The sequence below is a fragment of the Rhea pennata genome, chromosome Z (genome assembly GCF_028389875.1).
Source record: "Rhea pennata isolate bPtePen1 chromosome Z, bPtePen1.pri, whole genome shotgun sequence".
NCBI lineage: Eukaryota > Metazoa > Chordata > Aves > Rheiformes > Rheidae > Rhea > Rhea pennata.
The window spans coordinates 33,010,112-33,037,380 of NC_084702.1; the positions used below are offsets into that span (position 1 = coordinate 33,010,112).

Here is a 27,269-nt window from a genome sequence, read left to right on the forward strand (position 1 = left end):
GGTCGCTCCCCTCCAGCCGGCTGGATTCAGCGCAGCCCGCGGCCGAGACGCGCCCGCCCCGCGCCCGCGGGAGGGCGCCCAGCCTGCTCGGCGGCGGCGGCCCGGGGGCCGGGCCGGGCCGGGCCGGGCCGCGCGGAGGGGCCGGGCCGGGGCGGGGCGGCGGGGCCGCGGCCGGGGCCGGGGCCGGGGCCGGGGCGAGCGGAGCCCGCGGGGCCGCGCCGGGCCCCGCCGAGCAGCCGCGGGGCGGGCGGGCTCCGGCGGCGCCGCAGCGGCAGCAGCAGGTAGCGGGCGCGGTGGGGCGCGGTGGGGCGCGGTGGGGGGAGCCGCCTGCGGGGCGGGGGGCTGCGCGGAGCACCGCCGCCGCGTTGCGGGCTCCGCCTGGGTGGGTTTTGCAGCAGGCGCGGTGCGCTTTTGGGGGAAAGTCGTGCGCTTTCGGGGGTTTCCTCGCCTGAAGCGCTTCGCCGCCGGTCGGGGCAGCTCCAGAGTTGGTGGGAAGCGGGTCCGGTCGGGACGCGAGGCGAAGGGCGCTGGAGGGGGCAGGTCGGCGAGAAAGCCGAGCTCCTCGGGGGAGCCGTGCTTGAAAAGTCACGCCGCGGAGCCGTCGGGGCATGGGTGTGCTGCTCGAGTAGCTCGGGCAGGGTCTCGGTCGCTCCGGAAAGCTCTGCAGCCGTGCCGATTTGCAAACCAAATTCTTGATTTGGCCGGTGGGGGAATAGGTGAATAGGCGCTTGCTAGGAGCGGTGAGAGGAAAGGGGTAAATGTGCCTTCTTTTAACGTGATTAAATGCGCAGAAGGAAACCGGTCAGGAGCTCCTGTGTGAGATACGCACGTGCGCTACCTGGGATTACAAAATGCAAACTGATGTTGTCCAAAAGCCAGAAGCCAAGAAAAATAGCCGTTTATTAAAGGCTTTTCCTAGGCCATAAGTTGCCAGCACATTCATTTGGGGAAAAGACAAAAAAAAAAAAAAAAAAAAAAAAAAAAAAAAAAAAAAAAAAAAAAAAACTTTTTAAAGTTTATTTGAGTTGTCCAAGACATTGTTCTGCAGCAGCTGTTTGTTGTCTGAACTCTGTTTGCATCTAGCACAGCTCAGTTTCAGAGCGGCAATGTGGATTGAAACGCGCTGTTGTTCTCCGAAGCCCTTTCTGTTCTTAAATTTAACTCTGCAAGGGTGTGCCTGAAAAATTACACGTATTTGCTTTTCATCAGGAAAGGCTTCAGAAATAAAGGAAATATACACAAGTTTAGCTTTGAATATGCATTCGTGTCTCCTCACTTTGCCTTTCTTAAAATTGTCATTTGTGGCCACAGCATATGGCTGTGCGTGGAGAAGAAGGGCGAACAGGAATGTGGCTGCACTGGGGGTCTCCTCGGTCAGGTCTTTTCATTGATGCTTGGGAGGTAGGAAAATACAGTTTGCAGCTGAGCTATCGTTCAGTTGCGGCTGGGTGTGCTGAGTGCATAGCGTAATACGGTCTGGTGTGGACAAAAGTAAGAGACAGTAAGTTAAATCCTGTTCTCACATTGCGCCTTACAAATTGCTTTGACTTCAGCGTGAGTGAAAGTTGAGAGCAGTTTGGCTTTAAAAACAAGCTCTTGTTGGCTCTTCATACTGTAATGCGCCGGGTGACTGGGGCGAGATGGTCAGAGAAGTTCTCGGCTTGCCGGGGGGCTCCTGCCGGGGCACCATCAACACCACTTGGGGCAGGGGGAGGTCCAGCCCCTCCCCCCCCCCCCCATTGCTGGCCCAGCAGTGGGAATTGCGCGTTCCCTGAGGACGGCCGTGGGCCGGCTGGGCTGCCTGCGCCAGGGTGGTACACGGCAGCCCTCTCCACGGCACGAGGTGGGGGGGGGGGGGTCACCCCGCGGGTGGCAGAGGCACCCTGGTGGCCCCAGGGCCTTCTGCAGCTCTGGGAACTGCAAAACCGGTGGTGGGGCTGGGAAGCTTCCCAGGAGCCCGCGGATGGCCACTCTCTGCTCGCTCCGTCCCGGCCACGGCGAGCACCGAGGTCAGCCGAACCGAGTTGCCCCACACATGGCCACAGCTTCCTGTATTTGAGCAATTTGGCTGTGACTGGTTTGGCCACAGCATCCGTGAGGAAGCATAGCCAGATCCATCCTCTGCTTCATACCCGACGTGGTACCTGGCGGAGCAGCAATAGGAATGCTCCCACTTGCTTTAGAGTGATCAGAGCTAATTTCTAGATGATCTCCAGAGGTCCCTTCCAACCTTACCAATTCTGTGATTCTGTAATTTCCCTCAATATCGAGGGCTTGAAGTACTGCCTAACCAAGGCAATACTCCACACACAATGTGTCCCGCATAATTTTTCAGGCTCTTTTTTAGGAGTCCAAGTTGAGGTCCATACTTTGCAAATACTGATCAGTCCTTTGCATGCAACCAGGACAAAGACATTTTGAGGAACAAACTGTAGAGCAGTCAGGAAGCAGTGACACAAATACGCTGGACCTGGCTGTTGATGTCCTGTTATTATAATATGTGACCAACTTTAAATTTGCTGACTATTAAAAATGAATGGTGGTCTTGAGCTGCGGCTTACAAAGCAGGAAAAATATGAGTGCATTGCTTAAAAAGAAATATGGCCAAAAAATACTACCTTGAAATGCTGCTGGCGGGAAAGAATAAATTTCAATTCATTACACTGTTATTTATATTAACTTTCCAGTGACCTGCCAGCAAGATCCATTCTCTGAGAGTCCTGACGAGTAATGCTGCTTCTTGCAGAGGTGGCGGCAAGACTCGTCTTGCAGCGGGGACTTTGTATAACTGTTACAGTCTCCACTGTCTTGCCGCAGGGGTGCCGAAGGCAAAGATTTACTTTTACAGTGATCCTAAAGTTGCTGCGATAATCTTAACAGAAGAAGTCGTTAGGAGCAATGGAAGAAGAGACCCAGTGTGTTTTCTGCTGATTTTGCTGCCATGCCTTCAGCTGGAGGAGCTGGTCTAGCACCGTTGTCCATAGTAGAGTTTTAGCTGCTGAGTGGTGACTGACACAGTCCAGTGTCTTCATTTTCATAAAGTCATCATCATCAGTCCAAAGTATCATTTTCTTCACAGAAAGAAATACATTTGTCTGTTGATCTAGCAATAGGATGACTCGGCTTGGAGCAGCCTTACTGAAATATTTATTTTATTGCAAGCGCTGCTCTTAAATGATACTGCATATGACTCCATTATGCAGCCGTCGACTAATGTGACGAATGTTGGTGGTTGAGTTAACAAGTACCTTTCTGGTCAAATATAATTGTTTATTGTACAGCGGGAAGCACTTGCAATTCATACGGCTACAGTGACATTTTGTTATAAGCCAATACAGTGAGAGGCTGTGATGGTTTCTGTGATAACAGTGGGCAGATTGTAACTGAGCTACAACTGCACTGAACCTCAGCTGAGGTGAAGTTGCTCCGCTGAAGAGCTTCAGAAATGCTTCACAAAAAGCATCAGTGACTCGAGGGTCCCGATCTGTCCCTGGGACGTGCATGGGGAAGGGGGTTGTCTCATCGTCAGAGAGACGACTCAGGACACCAAACTTCAGCTGCGTTTATTGGATAATATGGGCCTCATCTTGGGGGTCTCTTCACCCCACTAGTTGGGGCCTAATGCTTAGAATGGGCAAAATATAGTAATAGGTAAATTAGTCTCTCAGGAAATAATGTTAAAACTTCCTGAATGTATTCATGAATTCAAATCAAGTCACCATAGGCTTTTGTCAGATTATTTCTTTGCTGGAGGAAAGAATCTGGGGAAAGGGAGGGCTGGAAAAAGGGCTATGTGTCACTCTTTAAGTCACTTAACATTCATATGGGCTGTGGTTTGCTCTTCCCCTCTTCCAGAGCGCACTTGAAAATGCATCTCACACTTCTCAAAGATCCAAATCTGGCTGCTAGAATACCAGTTGCTTTCATGTTTTTATGATCTTCAGAAACCTATCTATTTTCCAGTGAAAGTACAAACACTCATGTAGTAAATTTAAGGCTAGTGACAAGAAGCTTGCTTATCTGTGTTACCTAGGGTAATTCGGAGATTCCTTGGGGTCTAGAGACCACAAGTTGAACCACAGATAGAACAGTTGGTGACCACCAACTGTTGATGTGCTGGACCCTGGGAGGTGCTGAAGTGTCTCAGTTTCTTCTCTCAATACTCTTCCATTGAAGGTGTCTTCCACATGCTCACAACATGCTTGTCACACTTAGGTAAATAGGTTGGTAAGAGCTCTAGCTCTTAAAGAGTTCCTGAAAATAAGCTCTTTCGTTCTGGACCAATAGAGAGAGGTCTCCCACTCAGCAAAACTTTTTATATTGATGAAACCAGTTCTGTCCTCATCCCCATCCTAATTGGATTTTCCTAGCTGGAAAATTGTCCCTGCATTCGTTCTTACTATTTGGGGAATGAGCACTGATTCTCATTAGAGTGTACAGCATCTAAATTAACATTTTTGTAAGATCTTAAAAGTGTTTCTAACATAGCCTGATATTTTGCTAAGCTGTGCAGGTCTCTTCCAATATTTATATATGGCAATGGGAAAAAAGACAACTAGGAGAATCTGCTGGGAAAATGCACTATATCAAAGTCCATGGGAAAACTTTGTGGTTAGACCAAGTCATAATTTAAAGAAAAACAAAAGGAAAACCAAAAGGACATTTAAAGATGTTATAACATGCTCCTTTTTTAAATACTAAATATACCTCTTGTATACAAAAGCAAAGGGGGGGAAAAAAAGTAAAGTTGACCAAAAAGCCCAGTGTTGTGAAATTATTTTTTACCTATGTGGTGCTTCCAGAGATGTGACTTAATATGTTTATCTGAACAATGGCAGGAGAAAACCACCTAATGTGAGTAGGAATTAGGATTGGTCTTATGGTGACTGCTTTTTAGAGCATCTTCTCAATTATCAGAGCATCTTCTCAATTATAAATAGCCTGATTTTGTACTGTTAAGCAGTTTCTCGCAGTGGCTTTGTATTTCTGTGGCAGGGCTGTGCTCATGTAGACCATGACTGACAGCTTTGCCAGGGCCACCTCGATAGATGCACAGTCCATGTACCCCTCACCATGGCAGCAGCACCCCTGCGGGCTGCAGGTGACATCAGATGCCAGTGAGACTGATGTGACCATTTGCTGTATTCATTTTCAGGGCCTGATTTGAGAGCTGCTGTCCCGAATTACCATGCTAGGAGCCCTGGAGCCTGGGACCTTCGCCGCCTGCCCAGAGGAGTGCTTGGAGGAGCGTGGCTTGATCTCCCTCTTGTGGAAAACTATTGGAACTAAATTCATGAGATATTAAAAGAGGTGAAGAGCTGCATCGACTGACAAGTGATGGCAGCCATCACTGTGCCACCTGCCGCTCTCGGTGGCCCCCAAGGAGGCGAGGAGATGGACTCCTTGATCGCGCTGCATTACAATTACACAGGAAAGCTTATTCTAAGAGAAAAGGCAACTGATAAGGTAGACCTGCCAACTATTGCATTTCTCATCTTGTGTAGCTTTATAGTCCTGGAAAACTTGATGGTGTTGATTGCCATTTGGAAAAATAATAAATTTCACAACCGTATGTACTTTTTTATTGGCAATCTAGCTCTCTGTGATCTTTTAGCTGGGATTGTTTACAAAGTAAACATACTTATGTCTGGGAAGAAAACTCTGAGCTTGTCCTCCACAATCTGGTTCATTAGGGAAGGCAGCATGTTTGTCGCCCTAGGAGCTTCCACTTTCAGCTTATTAGCAATAGCTATTGAGAGGCATTTGACTATGATTAAAATGAGGCCTTACGATGCGAATAAGAAATACCGAGTGTTCCTGCTCATTGGAACGTGCTGGCTGATTTCAGTCTCCTTGGGTGCCTTACCCATCCTCGGCTGGAACTGTATAAACAACTTAACGGATTGCTCGACAATTTTGCCTCTTTACTCCAAGAAGTATGTTGTGTTCTGCATAAGTATCTTCATAGCCATTTTGGTAGCTATCGTTATCCTTTATGCACGTATCTACATCCTCGTGAAGTCCAGCAGCCGCAACGTCACTAACCACAATAACTCCGAGCGCTCCATGGCTCTCCTTCGGACAGTTGTGATCGTCGTTGGCGTCTTCATTGCCTGTTGGTCACCGCTCTTCATTCTGTTCCTCATCGATGTGGCCTGCAGGGTCAAGGAGTGCTCTGTCTTGTACAAAGCCAACTGGTTTATTGCTTTGGCCGTCATCAATTCTGCAATGAATCCCATCATCTACACTTTGGCCAGTAAGGAAATGCGGCGGGCTTTCTTCCGTCTTGTTTGTGGCTGCCTGGTGAAATCCAAAGTGGCAAGATCCTTGCCTATTCAGCCCACGCCAGATCACAGTCGAAGTAAATCCAGCAGCAGCAATACCCAGAAGCCAAAGGATGATTTCCCACATATGAATGTTCCCTCATGTATCATTGAGAAAAATGAATCTTCATTTCAAAATGGAAACTTCTGTAAATAAAATTCTCCTCAAGACAAGGACTTTTCTGTGGCTTTTAGGGTTAAACTGCAAATGGAGTTCCAATGTTCATGCACTTAAATCATAGGGGAAAACACTAACCACTTATTTAACTTTGAGGACTTATTTATCAGCAGTCATTTGTTTTGGGTATTCATTCAGTAACGTGCCTGATTCAGGAAAACTTTTCATGCTGCCCACTCAACAGCCGGGACAGAGTCCATGCATATCCAGTGACATTGTACACTGCGATGGCATTGCATATATATGGTTATATATGGCACTGCCTGATCTTGCAAGACATCTATAAGATCTATCAGAACCATCACCATTCACTAATGATCTAAAGATGAGTCTGATTGTTGCTGATTGGGAAAAAGGCTCATTACATATGTTGGCAATTATAGTTATATGTATCTTGCTGTTATGTTAATGGCCTTACATGTATGTAGTATAAATAGCTGTATATTTGTACAATTCCTCATTAAAAAGTCATTGTTTGGCAAGAGTTTACAATATGCTAAACATCGTATTGCAGTATACAGTGTAAGATGACAAATTATACCAGTAGATAGATGTGTTTCAAAGAGGATGTTTGAAAACGTATGAAGAAGTAGCTTTAAACTGACAGAGGAACTTTAATATGCCATATCAATGCAGTATTTTTATTTTTTTTCATTGTTAGGCAAACTTTATTTTCAATGAAAGATAACATGACGGTTGTCACTCTGACATTTCACAACTTATTTTAAACAATAGTAAATAACAAACAGTAGCAAATAACAATTGAGAAAGAGTATATATGTTTGTTATTTAAAATAGTTAAAATATGACCAACAATAACAAGTATATCAAGTGTATGTACTATTTCAATGCATATATTTTTACTTACTATTTTCAATGTATTTAAAAATGTATGTCAAATCCATGTAAACCTGTGTACATTGTAAATGCACTATCTAAGCTGAAATTCTTCAGTCCTGAAAAGGAGAAGTATCATTTCAGAAAGTAATGAACCACAAGTAGGTTTTCCTGGGGAGTTCCTCATTTTCTCTCCAGGCACTACCATGGCATGGGATCATATTATGGATTCAGTCGGGGAAGAAGTCCAGCCAGTGAGACGAGATCTCAGTGTCTGTCGGTGGGACCTACGCTTCTCCAGCCTCTGGGTGCTTTTGCAGACACAAGAGGGAAGATGCAGTGCAGCAGGATCATGGCAAAGTGAATATCTTCATATATATACCTGACCCTGCCTTGGATCTGGAATGAGAGCCCATTCAGTTTGGAAGACCTTCCACCTTTCCTGGAGCTACTTATTCTTTAGGGAGGTTGTTCCAGAGAAACCTCTATGCAAACAACTCCATGGTTCATCGCTGCGTTACTGGGCTCCATTCAGGATGGTGGCCTGCTTCAGAGTGGGCTCCAGTGACCTTTAAGGTTTAAGGGTTAAGGATTTAAGGGTTAAGACATCATAAACATCTGGGGTCAGGTCCCCATGAACATGGTCCATGGTACTTCTGTCACTAGTACTTCAGGGTTGGAGGCTTCAGTGGAGGTTGAAGGGAAATGGTCGAATGAGTTCCTGTCATCTTTCGATGGGAATGTAATCATCCAATTTTCTTGGGCTCTTGTGAAGATTCCTGTTTAATGGCTCAAACCAGACCTTGCCTTATGCACAATCGAAAGTTGAGGGATTTTTTTTAAGTTCATAACTTGTAAAAGTTGATTCTTAGCTTTACTCCTGTCTCAATCATTTAACGCAACAGCATTAAAAAACTCTTTCCAAGTATGTACAGTGTATAAATCATGTTATGTATGTAGCAAAAGCCTTTAAAATATAGAGGTGTGCATTGTTGTTATCTTTTGTGTGGTAACAGTCTATAAATTTTATGCTATTAGGCAAATATAAGAACAAAGGAAAACAAAAGTTGCATTTGAAAGAATCAGTTGAAAGTTAGTAGCAAATATGAAATACTTTCTACCAAAAATGTTGAAAAGCAGCGCCCATAGAGAAAAAGAGCAAGCATGATAAAGGAGTGAAAACTGCAGAAATACAGGCTGGGTTAGCAGTGCTGTTAGAAATAGAGGTGATTGCATTCCTTTGTCGTGGTTTTGGATTTTAGATCTTAGAGGGCTATTTGGCTGTATTTTTCATTTCAAAGATCTCCCCTAAATGGTCTGTGAAAATTGCCTACTAAAATGCCTACATATTTCTTAATGTTAGCTCAAGAGGTGGTGGCCCACAGCAGCATTCCTTGCTATAGTAAATGAGAAGGGCCTTAGCAACGCAACTGTTTGAGAAAACATTGCAGCTGACCCAACACCAACTCTCACGTTAAGGATGTTTTGCATGATTCTCCATATTTAGATGAGAAAGAAAAATGAAAAATTGTAATAGACAAAGTCCAAGGACATGCCCTTAAAAGTGAGTTTTAACAGCGGGTTTCTAGCCCCGGCTATTGGGTTACTGCCATGCCATACTTGACAGCAGGCTCCTAATGCTTGTGGGTTCACATACAAAACTGATATATAAAGTACTTCTGACTGAACAGAAAAAATATCTCTTGGGGACACACTTTTCAGTGGCTACATCCCACTAAGACATATTAGCTGAAAGCCAGATTAAGAAAGATTTCAGAGTACAATTTCAGAGAAGGCCAAGCCAAGGGCTTAATAGCAGTGGACTGTAAAGGAACAGGAAGATGTCCTATATTTGAAGCTGGAGAAAGCTTCTTTCCAGAGCTCCTGGAGAAGATTTATTTCCCTCTAAAATATTAGAAAATTCCTTAAAACACAACCCTGAATCTAAGTTGTTCATCATCTGATTTGATCCTACAAGGCATCTGAATTGGGTCTCCCTTATAGCAAAAACTATAAAGCAGACAGACATTTCATTCATATTATTTCATGAATTGGAATATTTATTTTTGTTCTGGATTACAAAAGAAATGCAAAAGAAACCACCTAAGAGAGAAAAAAAGCTTTCACAAGAGGTTTTCTTGCCAACAGTCTTACAGAGTATTGTTTTCAACCCATTAGGTACCATAAACATTTAGAAAACTTTCATTTAAATCGCAGACCTTTGAACCAAAGTGGTTATGTAGCAGTCGTCTTTCATAGAAATGCAAAAAGGTTTTGGACTTCTATAGAAAGTATACATTTAAATTACAGGTGTCATGCCTCAAAGCACTGTGTACAAGAACATTATGTCAACCGCATATGCTAAGTTGGCTCCGAATCTGCCATGGTCGAAGTCAGAGGCAAGTTTTGGCTCTGATTTCCTGGGAGCAGACTCAGACCCTAGGCTTACCTGCTCCACAAACAGCAACGTGCACAGCTGTTCTCTAAGAAAGGCACATTTTACAATAAGCAACTGTAATTAAAGATCCAGCCTCACCTACAAAGTTTGTCATTTCCAATTGCTCCAATAAGGTAAATGGAAAAAAAAATATGCTTCTGTAAGAGCTGGAAAAGCTGGGATCCAGAGAGCAGTTGGTCCATTCCTGCTGAGCTTTGCTGCCGGCAACATTTAACTGGCTTTGCTGGTGCCATTTAACTCCAGATTTTCACCAATATAGTTAGCAGCACTAGCTCGGCCGTTGACTTCACTGGGAGCTGCAGACCCAGATCCCACCTTGGGCCTGGAGCCCATCCCTGCTCATGGCAAAACTCAGGAGGCGCCGGCATGGCAGCAAGGCTCAGGGGGTTTCTGGTCAGCCACCATGAGGCTGGCCACAGCCCCGAGGTGCCCATGTGGCCGGTGGGAGGGAGATGGTTTGGGAGCATCAGCCCCGCTGAGCTTCCTGCCAAGGCGAAGGGGTTGTCCCCACTCCTGGGCACAGCAGCCCTTGCCCGGGAGCTGTCCTTGCCACCAGCTGCCAAACAGAGGCTGTGCAGTCGGCCACCCTCCCCCATGCAGCGCGCCAGGCGGGAGAGCCACCTTTCCAGGCCAGGCCACCAGCTGGGCCAGAAAGAAGGGCAATTACTTCCAAAAAACGATATTTTGGCAAAGCGGACCTCTTGGAAAGCAACACCTCTGTCAACATCACTAGCTCCTCTAGTGCAAAATCAATGTGACTGAGGTCAAACAGATCGTATTTTATTTGGTCCTCTGTCATTTTTAGTCCCTGTTTCTACTGAAATGAGAAGTTCATTGACTTAATAATACTCCCTGTCCAAGTAAGCCCTATAGAGTTTCATTTATTCTGCTTCAAAGCAGGCATCTCTCCAATGAATATGAAAAAAACCCAAAAAGGCTATTAGGGAACGTGGATGCAGGAGAACAGATGCAGGCCCGCTTTCTCTACATTTAGATTTGGTAGTAGTACTAGTTATTTTATTACTCCTGTTACTCATATACAAAATGAATAATCAAAAAACAGTTGCACAACACTTATACTTCAAATCCTGCTCCTCAAGGACTTTCTCAGAGACAGAATTTGCCTCTACAATCAAAATACAATCAGCAGACCGGCAAAAACTTGAGATTTAGTAATTTCACAACAGATTTCAAGTCTGGAGTCACAAAAGTTGTTGGGAATATAAATGATCACAATATTTTCACACACACACTTTTTCCTGCACTTCTCAGTTTAAAATGTTTTTCAAGTAATAAATGCTAATAAATACCAAATGTACAGCCAAACTCCCTTTTACAGCAAAATAGTCACTTTTTTTTTTTTTTTTTTTTTTTTTTGCTGTCTACACAATGCAAAGAAAAAAACATTTACCTCAAAAGAAGAAACCTGGTTTCTTTCAAGATTTAACTCTGCAATACTTAGAAGCAGTTATCACACCAATCCAGCCACAAAGGACACAAAATACTTCTACCAATTACAATCTTTACATTCATTACTTCATATGAAATTTCACTTTTTTGAATGAGTATTTGCCTGGAGTTTTTGGTGGGTTTTGCCTGTCTGAAGAAAAAGGAAAAAGCTGGAAAAAGCTGTTGTATTTACTGCATGTTGTTGAACTTCCATGATAACACTGTAAACTGTAAATCTGCATCTTAATTTCAAAATTTGAGGCTACCATCATTGTCTGAGTCATCTTTCCAGTCTTCCAGAAAGCACAGCAGCAGAATGAGTCACCTTAGCTTCTTCTCTGTTTTCCATGGTCTCTTCTATTATTCAAACACCCTCAATGTAGCTCTTCCCCTATGCAGTCCTTTTCCTAGAAATACATAGCTCTGAAATCTCCTCTCTTTTACTGAGACCAAAAAAAGAAAGATTTTTGCTTTTTGTCAGTGGAAGTCATACAAGATGCTCATGTTGGAGGATGCAAAGGAACAGATCAAGGCTTAGAAACATAAATGTCTCAGAAAGGGATGAGCTTGAGGCATTGCCTGGGCTTTGTGCAATTGCTCTCAGAGGTTCTGCTCTAACCATATCAACCAGTTACCGTGTTTATAATTTGGTGGCAGCTCTCTACTCTCATGAGTGGCTTTTACACCCATTGACACATGTTTCCAGGCTTCACACTTCTTGTCCCTGGAGTTTTCTCTCCCAGGAGAGCCTTTCAGTCCCTATTCAAGCCTCTGCTTAACTTGCCTGCCCGCCACGTGGCTGCATTATGCTTGCCAAAGACCTGCCCTCGCTCCAGCCGCGTCCGTTGCAGCTGTGAGTGAGGTCCACAGGCACTGTGCAAGTGAGCAGAGGTGAGCGTGGCTGAGCACAGAGCTTCTCATGGGAATTTGCCCATACCGTGACAGCTTGGTGCCCAAATGGTGCAAGCATGGATTTGAGGAAGAAGACTGTGCAAACTTAGTTTTGACAGTAGACTAAGGTAAATCTGAATGTGGATTTTATACATTTTTTTTTTTTTTAATCTGGAAGCTAAACATGGAAGTGTATCTGTTACTTCAGCACAGATTTTGTTTATGCAAATACGGTTTGCTTAATATACATTCTTGATGCTACTACTTCCTTCGTGTAGACTTTGGATGCTAAGAACAAAGGCTTCAAAGCTGGATTTGTAATCTGATGGGGAAATATTTACAAATTGCAATTTTCTGCTCTAGAGCTGCAAATTTCCTGGAGGCTACAGAACTCAGCTAGCTTTCAAATGGAACATTTATTACTTGCAGAAATATAAAAATGCATAGATTCTGTTATGAATGCATTGTAGCTGGCATCTGGCACTTAATGTGCCAGCAACAATTGCACTGTGATATAAATTTTATGAATTCTCCTCCTGCTACTGCACAACATGATGCTTACAGATCATGATGCTAAGAAATGTGAGCATGTTATTCTGCAAAGACAAAAAAATAAAAGAACCCCAGATACAGAAAATTTAGAGGTGGCAGATGACATCTACCAGATTGTTAGTAAACATCTAAATTTTCTTCATGTATTAGTACACATTTTGTACTGAAATCTTGGTCCCAGGCCTATAGCCTTCATTCAAGCTTTTATTGAACAAGCACAAGTTGCAGAGAGGTTTCTGGTAGAACCAGTGGTGACTCTTACTGACAACCCTGTAGGGCTGGAAGTGGAGGGCAGCTACTGTGTAACCTTATATCCTACTCTCATGTGCAAAGCCCCCAGCAGTAAGCCATGGAAACAGGATCTCCTTTGCCTATGGTCTCCATCCAGGCCTGGCCAATTTGAATAGCCTCTTCTTCTATTAGTGAAGGGAGCTTGAGAGACCTCGCACTGCCCAAAGTCCCGTTGAAGTCCAAAGATATTCTGCTTTCAAGTTGCATTTCCTACCTTTAAGAGTTCATTGCTTGTGAGACAGCTGAAATATCTGAAGATGTGGTAACGTGACGGCAACACAGCTGTCAGATCTGTCACTGCCAACTTCACTAGAAAATTTGTTTTCACTCAATAATTACTATATATCTGCAATGAATCAGAAGCATTTAGTTCATTTTTAAAAGTGCTATTTAAAGAATGCAATGCATTTTCAATGCCTGTGATTCACACAGTTGCAACACAACTGGAAACAAAACTTATAATCAGTCTCTTCACATCAGACTTGAAATGAATTTGGACAGTCTTGCAAGATATTGGGAGTTTCTTATTCAGTTCTGTCTTCTCAGCTATCCGCTGGGATACCAGTGCACTTCATAGTTTTAAAAATAGAGTGGTGGTCCAGTACCATGACTCTAAGAGATGGGATTTTATTGAAAAAGTGAATTTACAAAATTCAGTAGAAATCACTAAAATTAGGCAATACTAGCGTGTATTTTGTTACCAATGGACCTGCTGAGAAGGGAAATCTGGATGTAGTAACAGAGTAGCTTAAAATACACACATTTGCTTTGGAGGCAGAGCTTCTGAAATGTACATTGGGGAATTTAATACTTCTGCCAAGCTTTTTTTTACAATGGAGAATGTTTTTTTGTGTTTCTTTGCCACCTGCTTAGATTTCCAAAACATGCAGCTAACTGGCTGCTAAGTTATTGAAGCTACAGGCAAGAGACTGGTAAAACCAGAGAGACCTGGACAGGCTGGAGAGTTGGGCGGAGAGGAACCTCATGAGGTTCAACAGGGGCAAGTGCAGAGTCCTGCACCTAGGGAGGAATAACCGTAGGCACCAGTACAGGCTGGGGGCTGACCTTCTGGAGATCAGCTCTGCGGAGAAGGACCTGGGAGTGCTGGTGGACAACAGACTGACCATGAGCCAGCAATGTGCCCTTGTGGCCAGGAAGGCCAATGGTCTCCTGGGGTGCATTAGGAAGAGTGTTGCCAGCAGGTCGAGGGAGGTGATCCTGCCCCTCTACTCAGCCCTGGGGAGGCCTCATCTCGAGTACTGCATCCATTTGTGGGCTCCCCAGTACGAGAGAGACATGGAGCTACTGGAGAAAGTCCAGCGTAGGGCTACAAAGATGATCAGAGGGCTGGAGCACCTGCCCTGTGAGGAACGGCTGCGAGAGCTGGGCCTCTTCAGCCTGGGGAAGAGAAGACTGAGGGGGGATCTTATCAATGTGTGCAAGTACCTGAAGAGAGGGTGTCAAGGGGACGGGGACAAACTCTTTTCAGTTGTCCCATGCGAAAGGAATAGAGGCAACAGGCAAAAACTGAAGCACAGGCAGTTCCGCCTGAACGTGAAGGGGAATTTCTTCCCTGTGAGAGTGACGGAGCATTGGCACAGGTTGCCCAGAGAGGTTGTGGAGTCTCCTTCTCTGGAGATCTTCAAGGCCTGCCTGGATGCAACCCTGTCTAATATGCTCTAGGTGACCCTGCTCAGCAGGGGGGTTGGACTAGATGATCTCCAGAGGTGCCTGCCAACTTTACAAATTCTAGGATTCTATGATTCTGTGAGAACCTTTCAGATGCTTACCATGTATCAGAGTACATAAATGCCTTCATTTATACACCCATCTCTTGTCACATTTTTCCAGGGGTATACTGACTAGGTATTTAGGAAGTTGAAAGACATAGGCAGAAGGTAGGATTTTTAGAGGTGCCTGAGAAAGTTAGAGACCTAGCACTTATTGAAGTGATACCTACCGATGTTTTAAGTGCCAAAAAGGCCTTCTCTTACAGTTAGTTATACCATACTAACAACTTCCCGGGGCATAGCTGTAGAGAGATGGGGGCACGGAATGACAAGTGCTTTATACAGTGAAAAAGGTAGGAACTGAAATGCTTCAAAATGGAATGTGCTGAGGCACGGATGCTCTTTAAATAAAGTGTATCAAGCGTGTTAAAATTTCCAGTTGGTCAGTCTATATTAAACATAAATCATTAGATGTGCAGTAACATATTATCATTCAATTGTTTTTATGGAAAATCTGTTTTTTTATGAAGCTAAATAGGCAAGTTCTGTTATAGACATAACTAAAAGATACTTAGGCTTAGACCTCATACGCTTATTTATATATATCTATGTTTAATTTTTAGAATTAGGTTCACTTGGTGACATAGCAAATGCCAGGGTAAAGTGCTAAATAGAGCAGGTTGGAAAACTGAATTTACATCCTGTAGTATATTTCAATAGATTCTAGTATGCATAGGAAGGGAAAGATGAAACTTCAAAAACAATTTTTGGAGTAATAATATTCTGCAATATTAGACTCAAAGTATTTTCAGATATAACACTTAAACAAACTTCTACTTTTTAATTAGATGTTTTCACTTCAAAATGTTTTGTTTCAACATACAGACCCAAAACAAAATTTATTACTTAGGTTCTTCCAAGCAGACATGAACTTTTTTTTGAAACTATTTTTCTCCCCAGGCAAAATCTTGATATTCCTGAAGCCCTGCTTTCTAACAGAAAACAAACATGCTCAATTTCTCAGCCTTTTACCTCAGATTTTTTCCTACTGATGACAACAAAAGCATCTGGCTTGACTTTCAGTCTTGTTTTCAGCTTACAAGTTCTGAGGTTAGAAAAAACATAGCTTTAATAAATTTAAAAAAGAGGGAATTTGTCAGTATGAGCATAAAAGACAATGAAAATATGGATCTCTAAAGAGCACTGGGTTAAGGCTTAGGTACTATTTGGATATGCCAAAGGCCCAGTTTCTGTGAAGAAACAGAGAAATCAGAATCCTCTCAGTTTTATTAAATATTGGAATTCTGGCCTTCATGGATGCAGAGCAAATCAAGAGACAAAAAGATTCAGCTACAGCCATTGATCCAGTCCTAACAACCAGGTGCCCATCTTAACGGAGTCACTTTTCATGGTATAAGCACACTCAGCAGAATAGAATATTTTCCTTCCTACCATCATGGCCAGGACAGTTGGATGGCTACTGCTTTGCGGGTATAAGATCTCCTCACTTCCTCTTAATTTCCAAACTGGTAAAAGATTGAAGCAACTTTGAAAATTATCCATTCATCCCACTAGCAGTGCAGCGTTTAATTTCTTTCCTTCACTCTCAGTGCCCACTCAAACCTAGAAATATCAACTACTAACTAATAAATATCCGTAACAACATGAATCAGAAGCATCCAGTTCACTTAATGTCCTAGTTTGGCTTCTGAATGCCTTGATCACAGAAGTAAATGTATTTTTATTGCATGAGTCACATGATTAGTCTTAGGTGCCTTCATCATTTTTGTTCGTGAGATCAACCGGAAACAAATGTCTAAAGTGGCAACTTTACTGTATTTCAAAGCAGAAAGTACAAAAAAAATTTTTCAGAAATTTATCACAGCAGTCCTATCTGAATAGATTCAGTAAGTTTTGTCCCAATTTAACAAATTCTTAAAACCAAATCTAACTCTACATACTCCTATTGAGTTCTTGAAGGTAGGCAGGTGCTTAACCTAGACTTATCCTGCTGAGGCTAGGCCTTTGTAGATCGAATATGAAGATCTGATTTGAGCTATTTGTGTCAGAGAAGACCTTGGGACACAAAATAAATTCTGACAATAGTTACTCTGGCACAAATTCTACCTTTAGAGAAACTATGTTCATCAAAATGCAAACTGAATTTGGCTCTTGATGATACTACATAAATAAGAACCAAGGTTCATACAATAGGAAAGTAAATTCATATAGTGCTTGTGTTTGAACAGCACAAATCTTTGTTAAAACACTTCCCAATATCAAAAGCCAAGGATATTTCTGCCAAAAATACATCTTTAGTGTATATATATTTTTTCAACTTGATATTTAGAGATAAGCAGTACATTTTTGATACCTAGCACATGCTGAAGGCCAGCTTCAAGTGGTACTTTGGGAAGAGGCACCTAATAACTAAGTAAATCCAAGTGACATCATTTGCACAACTGATCACTGAGTCATGATAGTTTTCACTGTTTATAAGAAGAAAAGATTTTTCAGCTAGGTCTTTGACCAACTACATATATCTTGTATTAAATCTATTAAATACAAGTTATTTGAACTTGTCTAATCAGAATGTAACATCTCATTGGAGATTGGTAGTCAAGGACATCTAAATCTTCACCATAAGCAGAGAACTACTTCGCACTCAGATTAATAAATTAAAATTGTAGAATATTAAGTTATATAATTGTTAGAAAGATCAAATGCACATACCTCGTACACAGAGAAATCACATCAAGTCATTGTTAAAGCAAGTTACAAATGTTTTGAATAATATCGTATAAGAATTCAAACCTGACATCAGAAAGATAAACTGCTTTTGAAACCAGTGACACTGCATAATGCTTTTAAAAACTATTTTATGCTAAATTTCTATGTTGGAATATTAGTTGTAGAATTCAATCTCCCTGGTATTTAACCAGCGTACTCTGTTCTGTGTTCTCCTCATAATTGTGCTTTTTAGATTAAAATTATAAATCAGATTCCCAATATTTAGTTTCTCAAGAAATTCAGACTGCTGAATGCTATTCGTATCTGAACAATCACAATTGGCATGTTTCTTCTATTAAAAACACATGGCACAGAAGATTAGTTCCATACCTTCAACAGACTGACTTGAAAAATATAAATATATACTGTATTTATATATAATGTGTATATATACACTATCAATATTCACATTAGAGAATCAGAACAATTTTATTGAAATTGCTTTTTAAGAAAGCCTTCTGTTTTGACTTCATGTCCACATAAAGCATTGAGATTTTTCAAGTGTACCATGTGAGATGGGGCTTCTTAAACCTAAAGAAAACATACTGGTGAAATATATATGAATATGCCTTTTTTTTTTTTAATGTACATGTTTTCAGATCTGCAATTTCCACCAGTGATAGCTTGCAAATTACAAAAGCTAAAAGTTATCTTGAGTCACTGTTTCCTCTCAGCAGGCTGCTGCAGGCAGAGTTCACTCCCGGAAGAAACTATTGGCAAATTATTCTCAAGGTGATGGTTGATGAGATGACTTATGCTGTCAAAGACACGATCTTTTGTACGAACCTTGAAAAAAAAAAGGATTCAAGAAAAAACATTAAAGACGAATAAAACAAAATAGTTAATCATGCCTTTGTTTCTTTACCCCAGTTTTAAGAGACTGATCCTTCTCCCATCAAAATCCATGGAAGTTTGGCTATTTCTGGAGTAAATTCTTCTATGTCTTACTCTCTCCTCTTTCCAGATAGACATTTTCCTTGCTATCTGTGGGCCAGGCCACCATACATAGGCTTACCTGAAAACCTTTTAAATGACGTTTTATTTCACTGTAAGCCAGAATTTTAAATCTACTTTTCTTCCTCCAGAAATGACCTGCTTCCTTCAAGTATTTTCGCCTTTTTCATCAGAAAGAGCTGTCCCTCCAGAGAGACGTATAGAGAGGTGCCAACCCCTAATTCTTCTCTCCATGCCCCAGCAACTTTGTTTTTCCTCTCACAAAGATCTTCAGATGCCAAAAGACTTGCCTCACTTCTGCTTGAAAACTCCCTTCCCCCAGAAATGATCCAACCATCATGCGTGTTTGGCTTGTGTTTGCCCTGTGCTGCACAGTACCCACTTGGGCTTTGCAAATTCAAACACTTCAGAGAAGGGAATGGCGTTGTTCGAGCACATTTACCAGCACTCTGCACTGGCAACCTGCTAAGTGAGCTATTACACCCTTGAAAAGAGAACGCAAGGTCAAACAGTCAAAAGTTAGGGTAGGCCAAAAAGTAATTTCTCTTATGAAATGATCTTGAATGGTAGAACCACATCTAGCGTTTGCTTCCTATGTTCCGAGTGAGTTAAGGCCTACAGCTTCCCCAGGAAGAACACAGGGCTTCTCATGCCACTGTCATGCCACAATAAAGGCTCACATTGGGATCGGTGTAGCGGGCCCCAGCAAAAAGCATATGAGCACTCCTTTAAAATGAGGAACATCATCCATGTTCTTTGAACTTTTCTCAGAGAGAGACAACAATTTCTGTAAAAATTTCCAAAATCAGTTTATGCTGTAGCAAGCACCTTGTCCAAAATATTTCAGTCTCTACAATTAAATACTGGCAAAACTATTAGCAGCTTAGGACAGGGTGTCACAGGAAAAATAAGCAGCAAACAACCTTGATGCAAATGATGCCATTAGCTCGGTGGGCATTCGCAATGTCACTGAGGAAAACCATCAGGTTCTTGTGATTTCTGAAACATACCTCTGAAACATCACTGCCTGTATTTATTCAAACCCATATTTTCAAAATTAAGGGATATCTTTAGAACAGTGCCAGCCTTTATTATCTATATGCACATGAACACCTTTACAGTCAGTTCAGTTCAACTGAGAGTGTCCTCACCATAAAATGATATGCTCTGCCATCGCTGAAGTTCAAGCTCTCATTCTAAATCCAGTAAAAAGCCTGCAATCTTCAGTTTCAAGCATTGCTTACCTTGAACTAGAGGCTCTTTTTGTGAGCTGGATCAGGGCAAATGCAACAGGACAGTTAACTCTGCTCTGAAAACAAGGCTTTAAGTATTGTACCACATCACTGGCTAGTTTTGTGTGTGTTAGTGAATGGTCAAGCACTCTTTGAACGCACGAGTTTCATAAATAATTATACCAAAGCTCTATGGAAGAAACGCAAGCCACTGGCACGCTGCTCAGGCCTGCTATACACTTGCATTTTATTGACCATGCTCCTCCACTCTGACAAGTTACAAATAAAGCTGCTCAACAGCTGTGCCTGGATCCCATAAATCCTATCTAAACAGCACAGCTAACCTAAACACTGCCATAGGAAACCGGTTCTTATCAAGTGGTGTCTCCTTAAGTGGACTCCTACAAGAGCAGGGTCTTTGAAACTCCCAGAAAGCAGCAGAAATAACCAGTGAACTGTGCCAAGATCGTGCAAGATGCTGGCTGCGCTGCCCATTTTCTCCGGATCTTCACCCCAAGGACATGAAGAGTCTGCTAGCAGGTAAAAGTACTCAGATCTGTTCAAAAATGAACTGTTTCAGCCCCCTCCCCTGCCCCTCACAGTTTTAGTTGCAGTTAAAATTTCCCCTGCCCCCTTTGTAAATGCAGCCACTACTTGGTTAGTCCCCAGTAGCCTCCACTTAAACAGCAGAAGTGGTGGGAACCAAGTTCAGCGTTCTTTTTCCATGAGGCTCAATTAATGGATGTTTGTGAAGCTTTTTGAGGCCATAGTGAGGCAAGTACTTTAGTTCTTTATCCAGTGCTTCAGGGGCTTTACTGGGGGAGACAAGGGATTCCTGAAGGTGTTACATCCCCATTGCATCCACTGCCCGTCCTACTGACAGTTGGCAGGAGGCAGAGGTGCCTTGCCAGGGGCACATCCCACCATGACAACCAGTTTGTTCCAAAAGAGAAGCAAGCTGGGAGACTGGCTCATGGCTAGGACAGTCAGGGTAGGAGTTTCCCAGCCCTCTCTGTGAAGTATATGAGGATGATGAATCGAATTCCCTAGATGTTACCAGATAAGACACACTGGCTTCTTCCTCGCTTGGTTTGGGGACACCCAAGGGACCCAAGATCTAGCAGGTTCATTCCTAGGCAAGCAAGCCATAACCTGAGCAAACGTGTAATTAGGAAATGGGAAGAACATTTTGTCACATCAAGGCTTTTGTATGGACAGCTGTTATGATTCCCTCTACCCTACTCTCAGAAAGGAGGAGGTAGGGAAGGCCTTGGGATGAGGTGGTACATTACCAGAAAGCCGAGGGATGGATAGATGGAGACAAGAAGCAGGTCCCTAGGCAGAGATGGGAGTAAATTAGTGCTGCCCTTAGAAGCAATGCAAAAAAGAGGGTCTCAGTCCTTCCCCTACACCAGCAAAACAGCCAGGGCTCACAGAGCCTCAGTACTCCACCCCAGTAAGGCCAGCAGCAGACATATATATCCTTTGCCTTTCAGAGCACCCAGTGGGCTGCAACAGCTTCTGCAGCATTTATTCTGAAGGGAGAATTAGGAGGCCCTACCGAAGAAGTCACAAAATAGCTGGCAAAATTTTAATGAACGAGGTCTCTCTCTAAGAGGCTGGGCACCCAGTTTCCCAGGCTGGTGTCTCAGTGAAGCCCAGGACTAGGCAATTGCTATGCGAGTGCTAAAAACATCATCTGACTGCCCTCTTGTGGCATATATAATTACAACAAGCATCACAGCCGTTTCTCATTACAGTATTTATACTCTGCAGGATTGACATAAGTCTGCTGGTCTTCTGCAAGTTTCTCAGCTGAGATGGATGCCAGCATGCCAGCTCCTTTCCTGGAATTTCTCAATTGCTTTGGGGCTTGTCATTTAAGGTCGTCCTTCACAAAGAAGAGGAGTTGCCAGCTGTCTGCTACCAGGAGCCAAGAATAAAATACGTGGCAACGCTTTAGGTTGCCTCACATGAGGCTAAGCTTTCACAGAAGCATGACAGAGAGCTGCAGTTTCTTTGCCCTCAAAAGTCTGCTGCCAGGATGCTCCTTTCCCCCCCTAAGGAAATCCTTGTGCTGCAAAGAGATGGAGCTGTTTTGTCCCATTTGACTCCGAGGTTAAGCGCGGGAAACATTCTCAGGGAAAACAAAACATCTTGGAAGGCATGGTCTATATTCTAGCTGACAGAGACAGCATGTGGAAATTTCAGACACAAAGGCTGGTCTATCAGCTGTCCCGTCAGCTGCTTCTCAGCCAGCAGGCTAAAAAAGTGACTTAGCTATACTTTTGAGGCCGAGACTTTATTACAGTGATAAAGCTTGACCTTGGTAGCAAAACAGCTCCTAATGCTCCCTGCAACCTGCAGAAATCACGCAGTAGATCTGCTAAACATCAGGGAGAGAATTAGAGATGTAATGGCACCTCATGTGAGGCTGTGATTATGGCCAGATGTGAATAAGTTGTAAACAAGGTTAAACATATTTAAGGAAAATACACCATGTCAGAAACCTCCCTTACTATTATTCAGGAGTCAGCACTTACAGTTCCTTCTGGATCCACCAAAAGAAGATGCTTGGCTTGTCCATTATGCATGCCGGTCAACACATAGGAGCCTGGATTTGTGGTACTTTTCCTCACCAGGAAGTCTCCACATTTCTTTAACAGCTGTTCTGCTTCTTTCCTACTCATCTCTCCTTGATACCAAGGCTCTGTACTCAGCTCCTCCATTACAGTCCAGTCTGCTGCTCTGGATAAAAGAGGACTGGTACATTCAATGGAGGTGGCCTTACTCAACACAGGCTCAGAGGTTTGATTCTTGAGAGCATCTTCAAATGGTTCTGCTTATGGACACAGAAACAAGTGCAAGATCATTCAGAGGTAAATTACATTGCAAGATAGTGATATTCCAGTTGTTTTTAAGTGGATTTATTTTGTGTAATAGCCACTTGAAATAGCCACTTCCTTTTATTCTTATGAAAAACTAAGGGAAGATGTACTGCTAGGCTCATCAATTTATGAAATATATTAAGACTGAGGAATACAATATGTTAAAAATATACAGTATGCCCAGAAAGATGCTGATAAAAATCAGAGACAACCTTGACATGAGCTTTTGAAAGGTACTGATGAAAGGTACTGATTCTATTTCAGTAATGGCAAAAATAAGATATTGTCAGCAGCTGTATTTATAGGCTCTGGTACAGGGCAGAATTCTCCTTTTGTCTTGCCAGTTATGTCAGACAATTTTATTTCAAATAAATTGCATAATATGGGTAGCCAAAGTTATTATGCTCATATCTGGTCCCTCTTCAAACAACATATTCATTTAACAATTACGCATTACTGAGTCTCCAGCCTAAGGCAATGTCTAGAAAGGCTCAGTAGCCCTTATTACTCAATCTACTCATCTTCCTAACAGACACAGGCTAACATCTTTACTGTGATTTAGCTAACTGAAATCATCCTCCAGGAAGCATCTTTTAAACCTTAGCTAACCCCTGAACTCAATCTTACTTTCTCCAGATTGGAATGGAAAGGTGTCATTAAATGTCCCAACAGTCTTGCAGAAAGAGGTCAGTGTGTGCTTCATTGTATGCTGTACTGACCTATCAAAAGCTATTTTCTCTTTCAGACTTCCATCTGACCAACTGGTATTAAAAAGACATGTTGTTTTGCACCCATTAGACTTACCAGAGGACATCTGCAGAGCAGGACCAGGAAGCAATACATCAGCTCTAAACAGACTACTTAGATGCCAGGAGTATATAGTGGTTGCATGGGGCCACATAGGGGTTAATTTAGCTCACAGAAATAGGGTAAACACTATGTTGTCACAGTCTGTTGGTGCCCCAGCTAACTCTTTAAATCCAGCTCAGCTATGTCTTTACTACATTGCATTCTGCACAAAGCCCAACATGCTTAACTAGAAAAACCACATTAACACTGGGCTAGTTGGCACATTTTCTAGTACCACTTTTATCCCTTGTCATCTAATGGATAATAAAGATTGACACAGGCTGGAAGATAAGAAATCAGTTTTCCTTATTTTTAGGAAAAGAATGTTTATAAAATGGAGGCAGATATGTGCACGTTTTAAGGACAAGGAACATGGGAAATCAAGGTAAACATCTCACATTTTGTAGAGCAAACTTTTTTCATTGAAAATCACTCTTCATAGACAGGTACTCTCTCTAAATTTCTTCTCTCTCACTAGAAAGCACTGTCAGGCATACCTCAGCAAATACACTCCCAGAGGACAGTTTTATGTACATTGAACTAAGAGAAAATTAGATATGTTATTTTACAGATAACATATAGGCAACAACTGCTTTGTCTCACTGCCTTTTAATTACATGAACTGAATTAAATGAATGTCAGCAATTGACTGGAGGTAGGCAGCCTGGAACAACAGGGAACGTTTTCTGCTTTCCTCATCTTTTTTTGCTAAATATGATCTTTAATGGCTGAGAACAGTATGTAAAGCTAGCACCAACATCAAATTATGACTGATGCTTAAACCATTATTTTAAGGTTATGGCTATGATACTGATTTCATAACAGCTGACTTCAAAGTTAAAACAGATAGCTAGATGGGACTGTAAGTCTATCCAGAGCACGAGATAAAACGTTCTTAGAATTGCCCTTCCAGTGTCTTTGTTGCACCAAGTCCTTATAGTATAGATTTGCTACCCAGTAGCATATTGGCAGGGCTGGCAGGGACTAATTCTCCAGCCATTCACTCCTTCAGTCCCCTTCATGAGGATGCCATTGATGTTATTTCCTTCTGACATTGTTGACGATGACGCCAAGGATAACACAGGCTGCAACTCAGCGCACATTTAATACAAACTAGCTTCAAATCTTTGGCCACCCTCATTTCAAACTCAGTTAGAAATGAACAAGCACCACAAATTACAAAATTCACCATGAATCCCCCAGGAGCACAAAATTTCACTGGGGGAGTTTTTGAACTCTTAAAAGAAAAAATAAATCTGTACCTACATTGGGTCTCTTATTAGAAAGGGAATGAAAAGGGAGGGAACTCACTCATGTCAAATAGATCCTTTCCTGGGCTGCTCTCTTTGGTATTATCTGTTGTTCCACTGAAGGCACTTTCAGCATCTGCCTGAAGTGCCAATAGAGCTTCCATATTTATATGCTGGGTGTTCACATACGTTGGCATCTCTGCCGTCGGGGTTACTTGTGATTTCCCTTCTGGCATGCTATAAATATCCAAAGATCCTAGAAAATTCAAAAGTTTTTTTTCTTTTTCTATATTTGACAGAACATTGTTTTTAGAATGACCAGAAAATATCACACATCATCACCACAGTTTTAAAATTCCCTGGAATAGAAGATGAAAAGACAATAACTGCTGGGCCTAGTCCAAAAAAATTTTGACAAACAAAGTCAGAACTGTGTGTCTCAGTCAATTTTTTTTTCATGAGGAAAGTGAATTTTTGAAAATAAAGATTGTGAGTTTCCAAGATAACGTTGTGTTGGGAAGTCATGAGAGAAAGAAATAGAGTAAAATCTCCAGATTTGTACAGATTAGCAATAGAGAACATATTCTGGCACTTGAAAAGAAAGAGTCCCCAGAAACACAGCAAAGCCATCAAGTAAACATGGAAAGGGTAAAATTTCATATAGATGTTTAGACTGATGTGATTTACTTATAATTCATAGACAACAGAGATATAGGAAAATTATGTGTGGTTTGTTACTTACAAATCCTTTATAGAACACAGTGCAAACACACACATTATTCTACATTTTCAGAAGGGTTGCTGATTTTAAGTACTTCCTTTGGAAATCCCATCTTAAACTTCTATAATGGCTGAGATTTTCAGAATGGATCAAATGGTGTGCCTTTAAATATCATGGGCTCTTAAGATCTGGCAAGCCAGAAAGGGTTCAGAGCAAGCTGAAGGTTGGGGGCTACACAAATTATGAACTGTTCTGCGAAAGTTAAGTTTTCATAAAAGTGTACATAAAGAAAAATTGTCTAGAGATACTTAGCAAATACTCTCCACTGAAACCAACAATAAATTTCATGACAAAGGAAATGTATCATCCACAAAGTACAGATAAATGCCTAAAGACCTTGAGGCATCAGACCTTCATGCACTTCGCCCACTCAAGACCACCCGCAGTATTAGCACCTACAAGTAGTGAAACTCACCTTGTTTAAGAGGCCCAGGATGCCAGTCTTCACTGAATTTGTCTCCTATGTGCCGACTCTGATAGTAGGTTTGCTCTTTTCCTAGTCCTGTTGCAGACTAGAATGGACACACACAAAAAGAAATCCTCATTTGCCTTTAAAACACTGGGATATATTATGAGTGGCTTTGATGATTTCCTTAGTTGACTACGTACACCCACTCTTCATTTCTGATTCACCGTGGTGTCAGAATATATATTTCTTGAACGCATTTGTGTAGGAGTAAGGTAATACTGGTTACCTTAATGTAAACTTCCCTCCTTCCTACTTGTAATAACCCCTGCAATCCTAAATGACAGATCATCCCCTTCAGCATAGTTGTCTTCAGAAGGTGAGACCTGGCAAACCACCTCTGGGACAAGTGTTCCACAGAAACCAGACGTGGGATTAGAAGATGCCCCAAGCACCCTCCAGAGCACCAGCTGGAGACTCACACTGGTACTAGGGGACTCAGCCAGGTGTTGAAGGGAGGATGGTTTCTCCAGACAGGGCCCCTCTGGCATTTAAGTGGAGTTGTGCTGGGTCTGAAAACCCATCATCAGTGGCTATGTCAATACTGCAGTTAAAGTCTGTCTGACAGCCATGCCAGCAGAAATAGCCGAGCTGACTTTAAACCAGATGTTCAGGTGCCACTACATCAAGCTTCAGCACCATAGAATTCAATGCAGGATGCAAAGCCTATCTAGAAACCTGGCTAAATATTGACTGCTACTGAGTTATTAACATAATTAACTGTTAATTATGATTACAATGTATTTTTTAAAAGTCCTGCATCAAATCTTTCCCAGATTGTCTGCACTCCTTACCCTACCAGTCTGCCAGAAGGGCAGAGAGAGTAGGGTCTAGGTTCCAAACACCACCATGCACCCCTGCACAAGGAGGTGCTACTCATTCTGCTCACAATTCCTGGGTCAATGTGAGATGTACCACGGGCTGAGAAAGACCCTGCTGATTTCCCAAAGGCTCTGCAAGGGCCACCAGCTAAGGCTGCTCAGCCACACCAAAAGCACACACTGTAGGACTCATTACACTGAACTGCAGTTATCTCTTCTGTTACATGTAACAGTTATAATGGAAGAGTGAAACAGGAAAGAAAGAGGTGATGATTGAGCTAATCAACAGAACTTGCGCTGTTTTGATTCTAGATTTGTTGATATTGCCATTGCCTGCATCTTAAGTCAAAGTCCTTTCATACCCATGATTGGAGGTGACATGAAACATTTGGTGTGACAGTGAGGGTAGCCAGGAGAATAGCTCTAGGGCTCATAGAGCCTGCCAACCAAGGAGAAGAGCCCAAAGTCGGGTAATTCACTAAAGGCTAAATTTTGAGTTCTGTTGCAATGGGCAAAGCCTGCAGAACCA

The 27,269-nt window shown here is 42.4% G+C and overlaps 2 protein-coding genes across 2 annotated transcripts in view; one reads left to right on the top strand and one right to left on the bottom strand.

Annotated features, from left to right (window-relative positions):
- The first annotated feature begins 211 nt into the window (after positions 1–211).
- On the top strand, positions 212–8,336 carry S1PR3 (sphingosine-1-phosphate receptor 3). The gene is made up of 2 exons (XM_062600135.1): positions 212–281; positions 5,156–8,336. The coding sequence occupies exon 2, from the start codon at positions 5,338–5,340 to the stop codon at positions 6,478–6,480; it is 1,143 nt and encodes a 380-aa protein (XP_062456119.1). The 5' UTR covers positions 212–281; positions 5,156–5,337; the 3' UTR covers positions 6,481–8,336.
- A 9,820-nt stretch (positions 8,337–18,156) lies between these two features.
- Positions 18,157–27,269, bottom strand: part of SHC3 (SHC adaptor protein 3) — a 58,294-nt gene continuing 49,181 nt past the window's right edge. The window contains exons 9-12 of the mRNA XM_062599673.1: positions 25,869–25,965; positions 24,734–24,928; positions 22,229–22,524; positions 18,157–18,285 (exon numbers count right to left, since the gene is read on the bottom strand). Of these exons, the coding sequence (XP_062455657.1) occupies positions 18,157–18,285; positions 22,229–22,524; positions 24,734–24,928; positions 25,869–25,965 (717 nt within the window). The remainder of the gene's footprint in view (positions 18,286–22,228; positions 22,525–24,733; positions 24,929–25,868; positions 25,966–27,269) is intronic.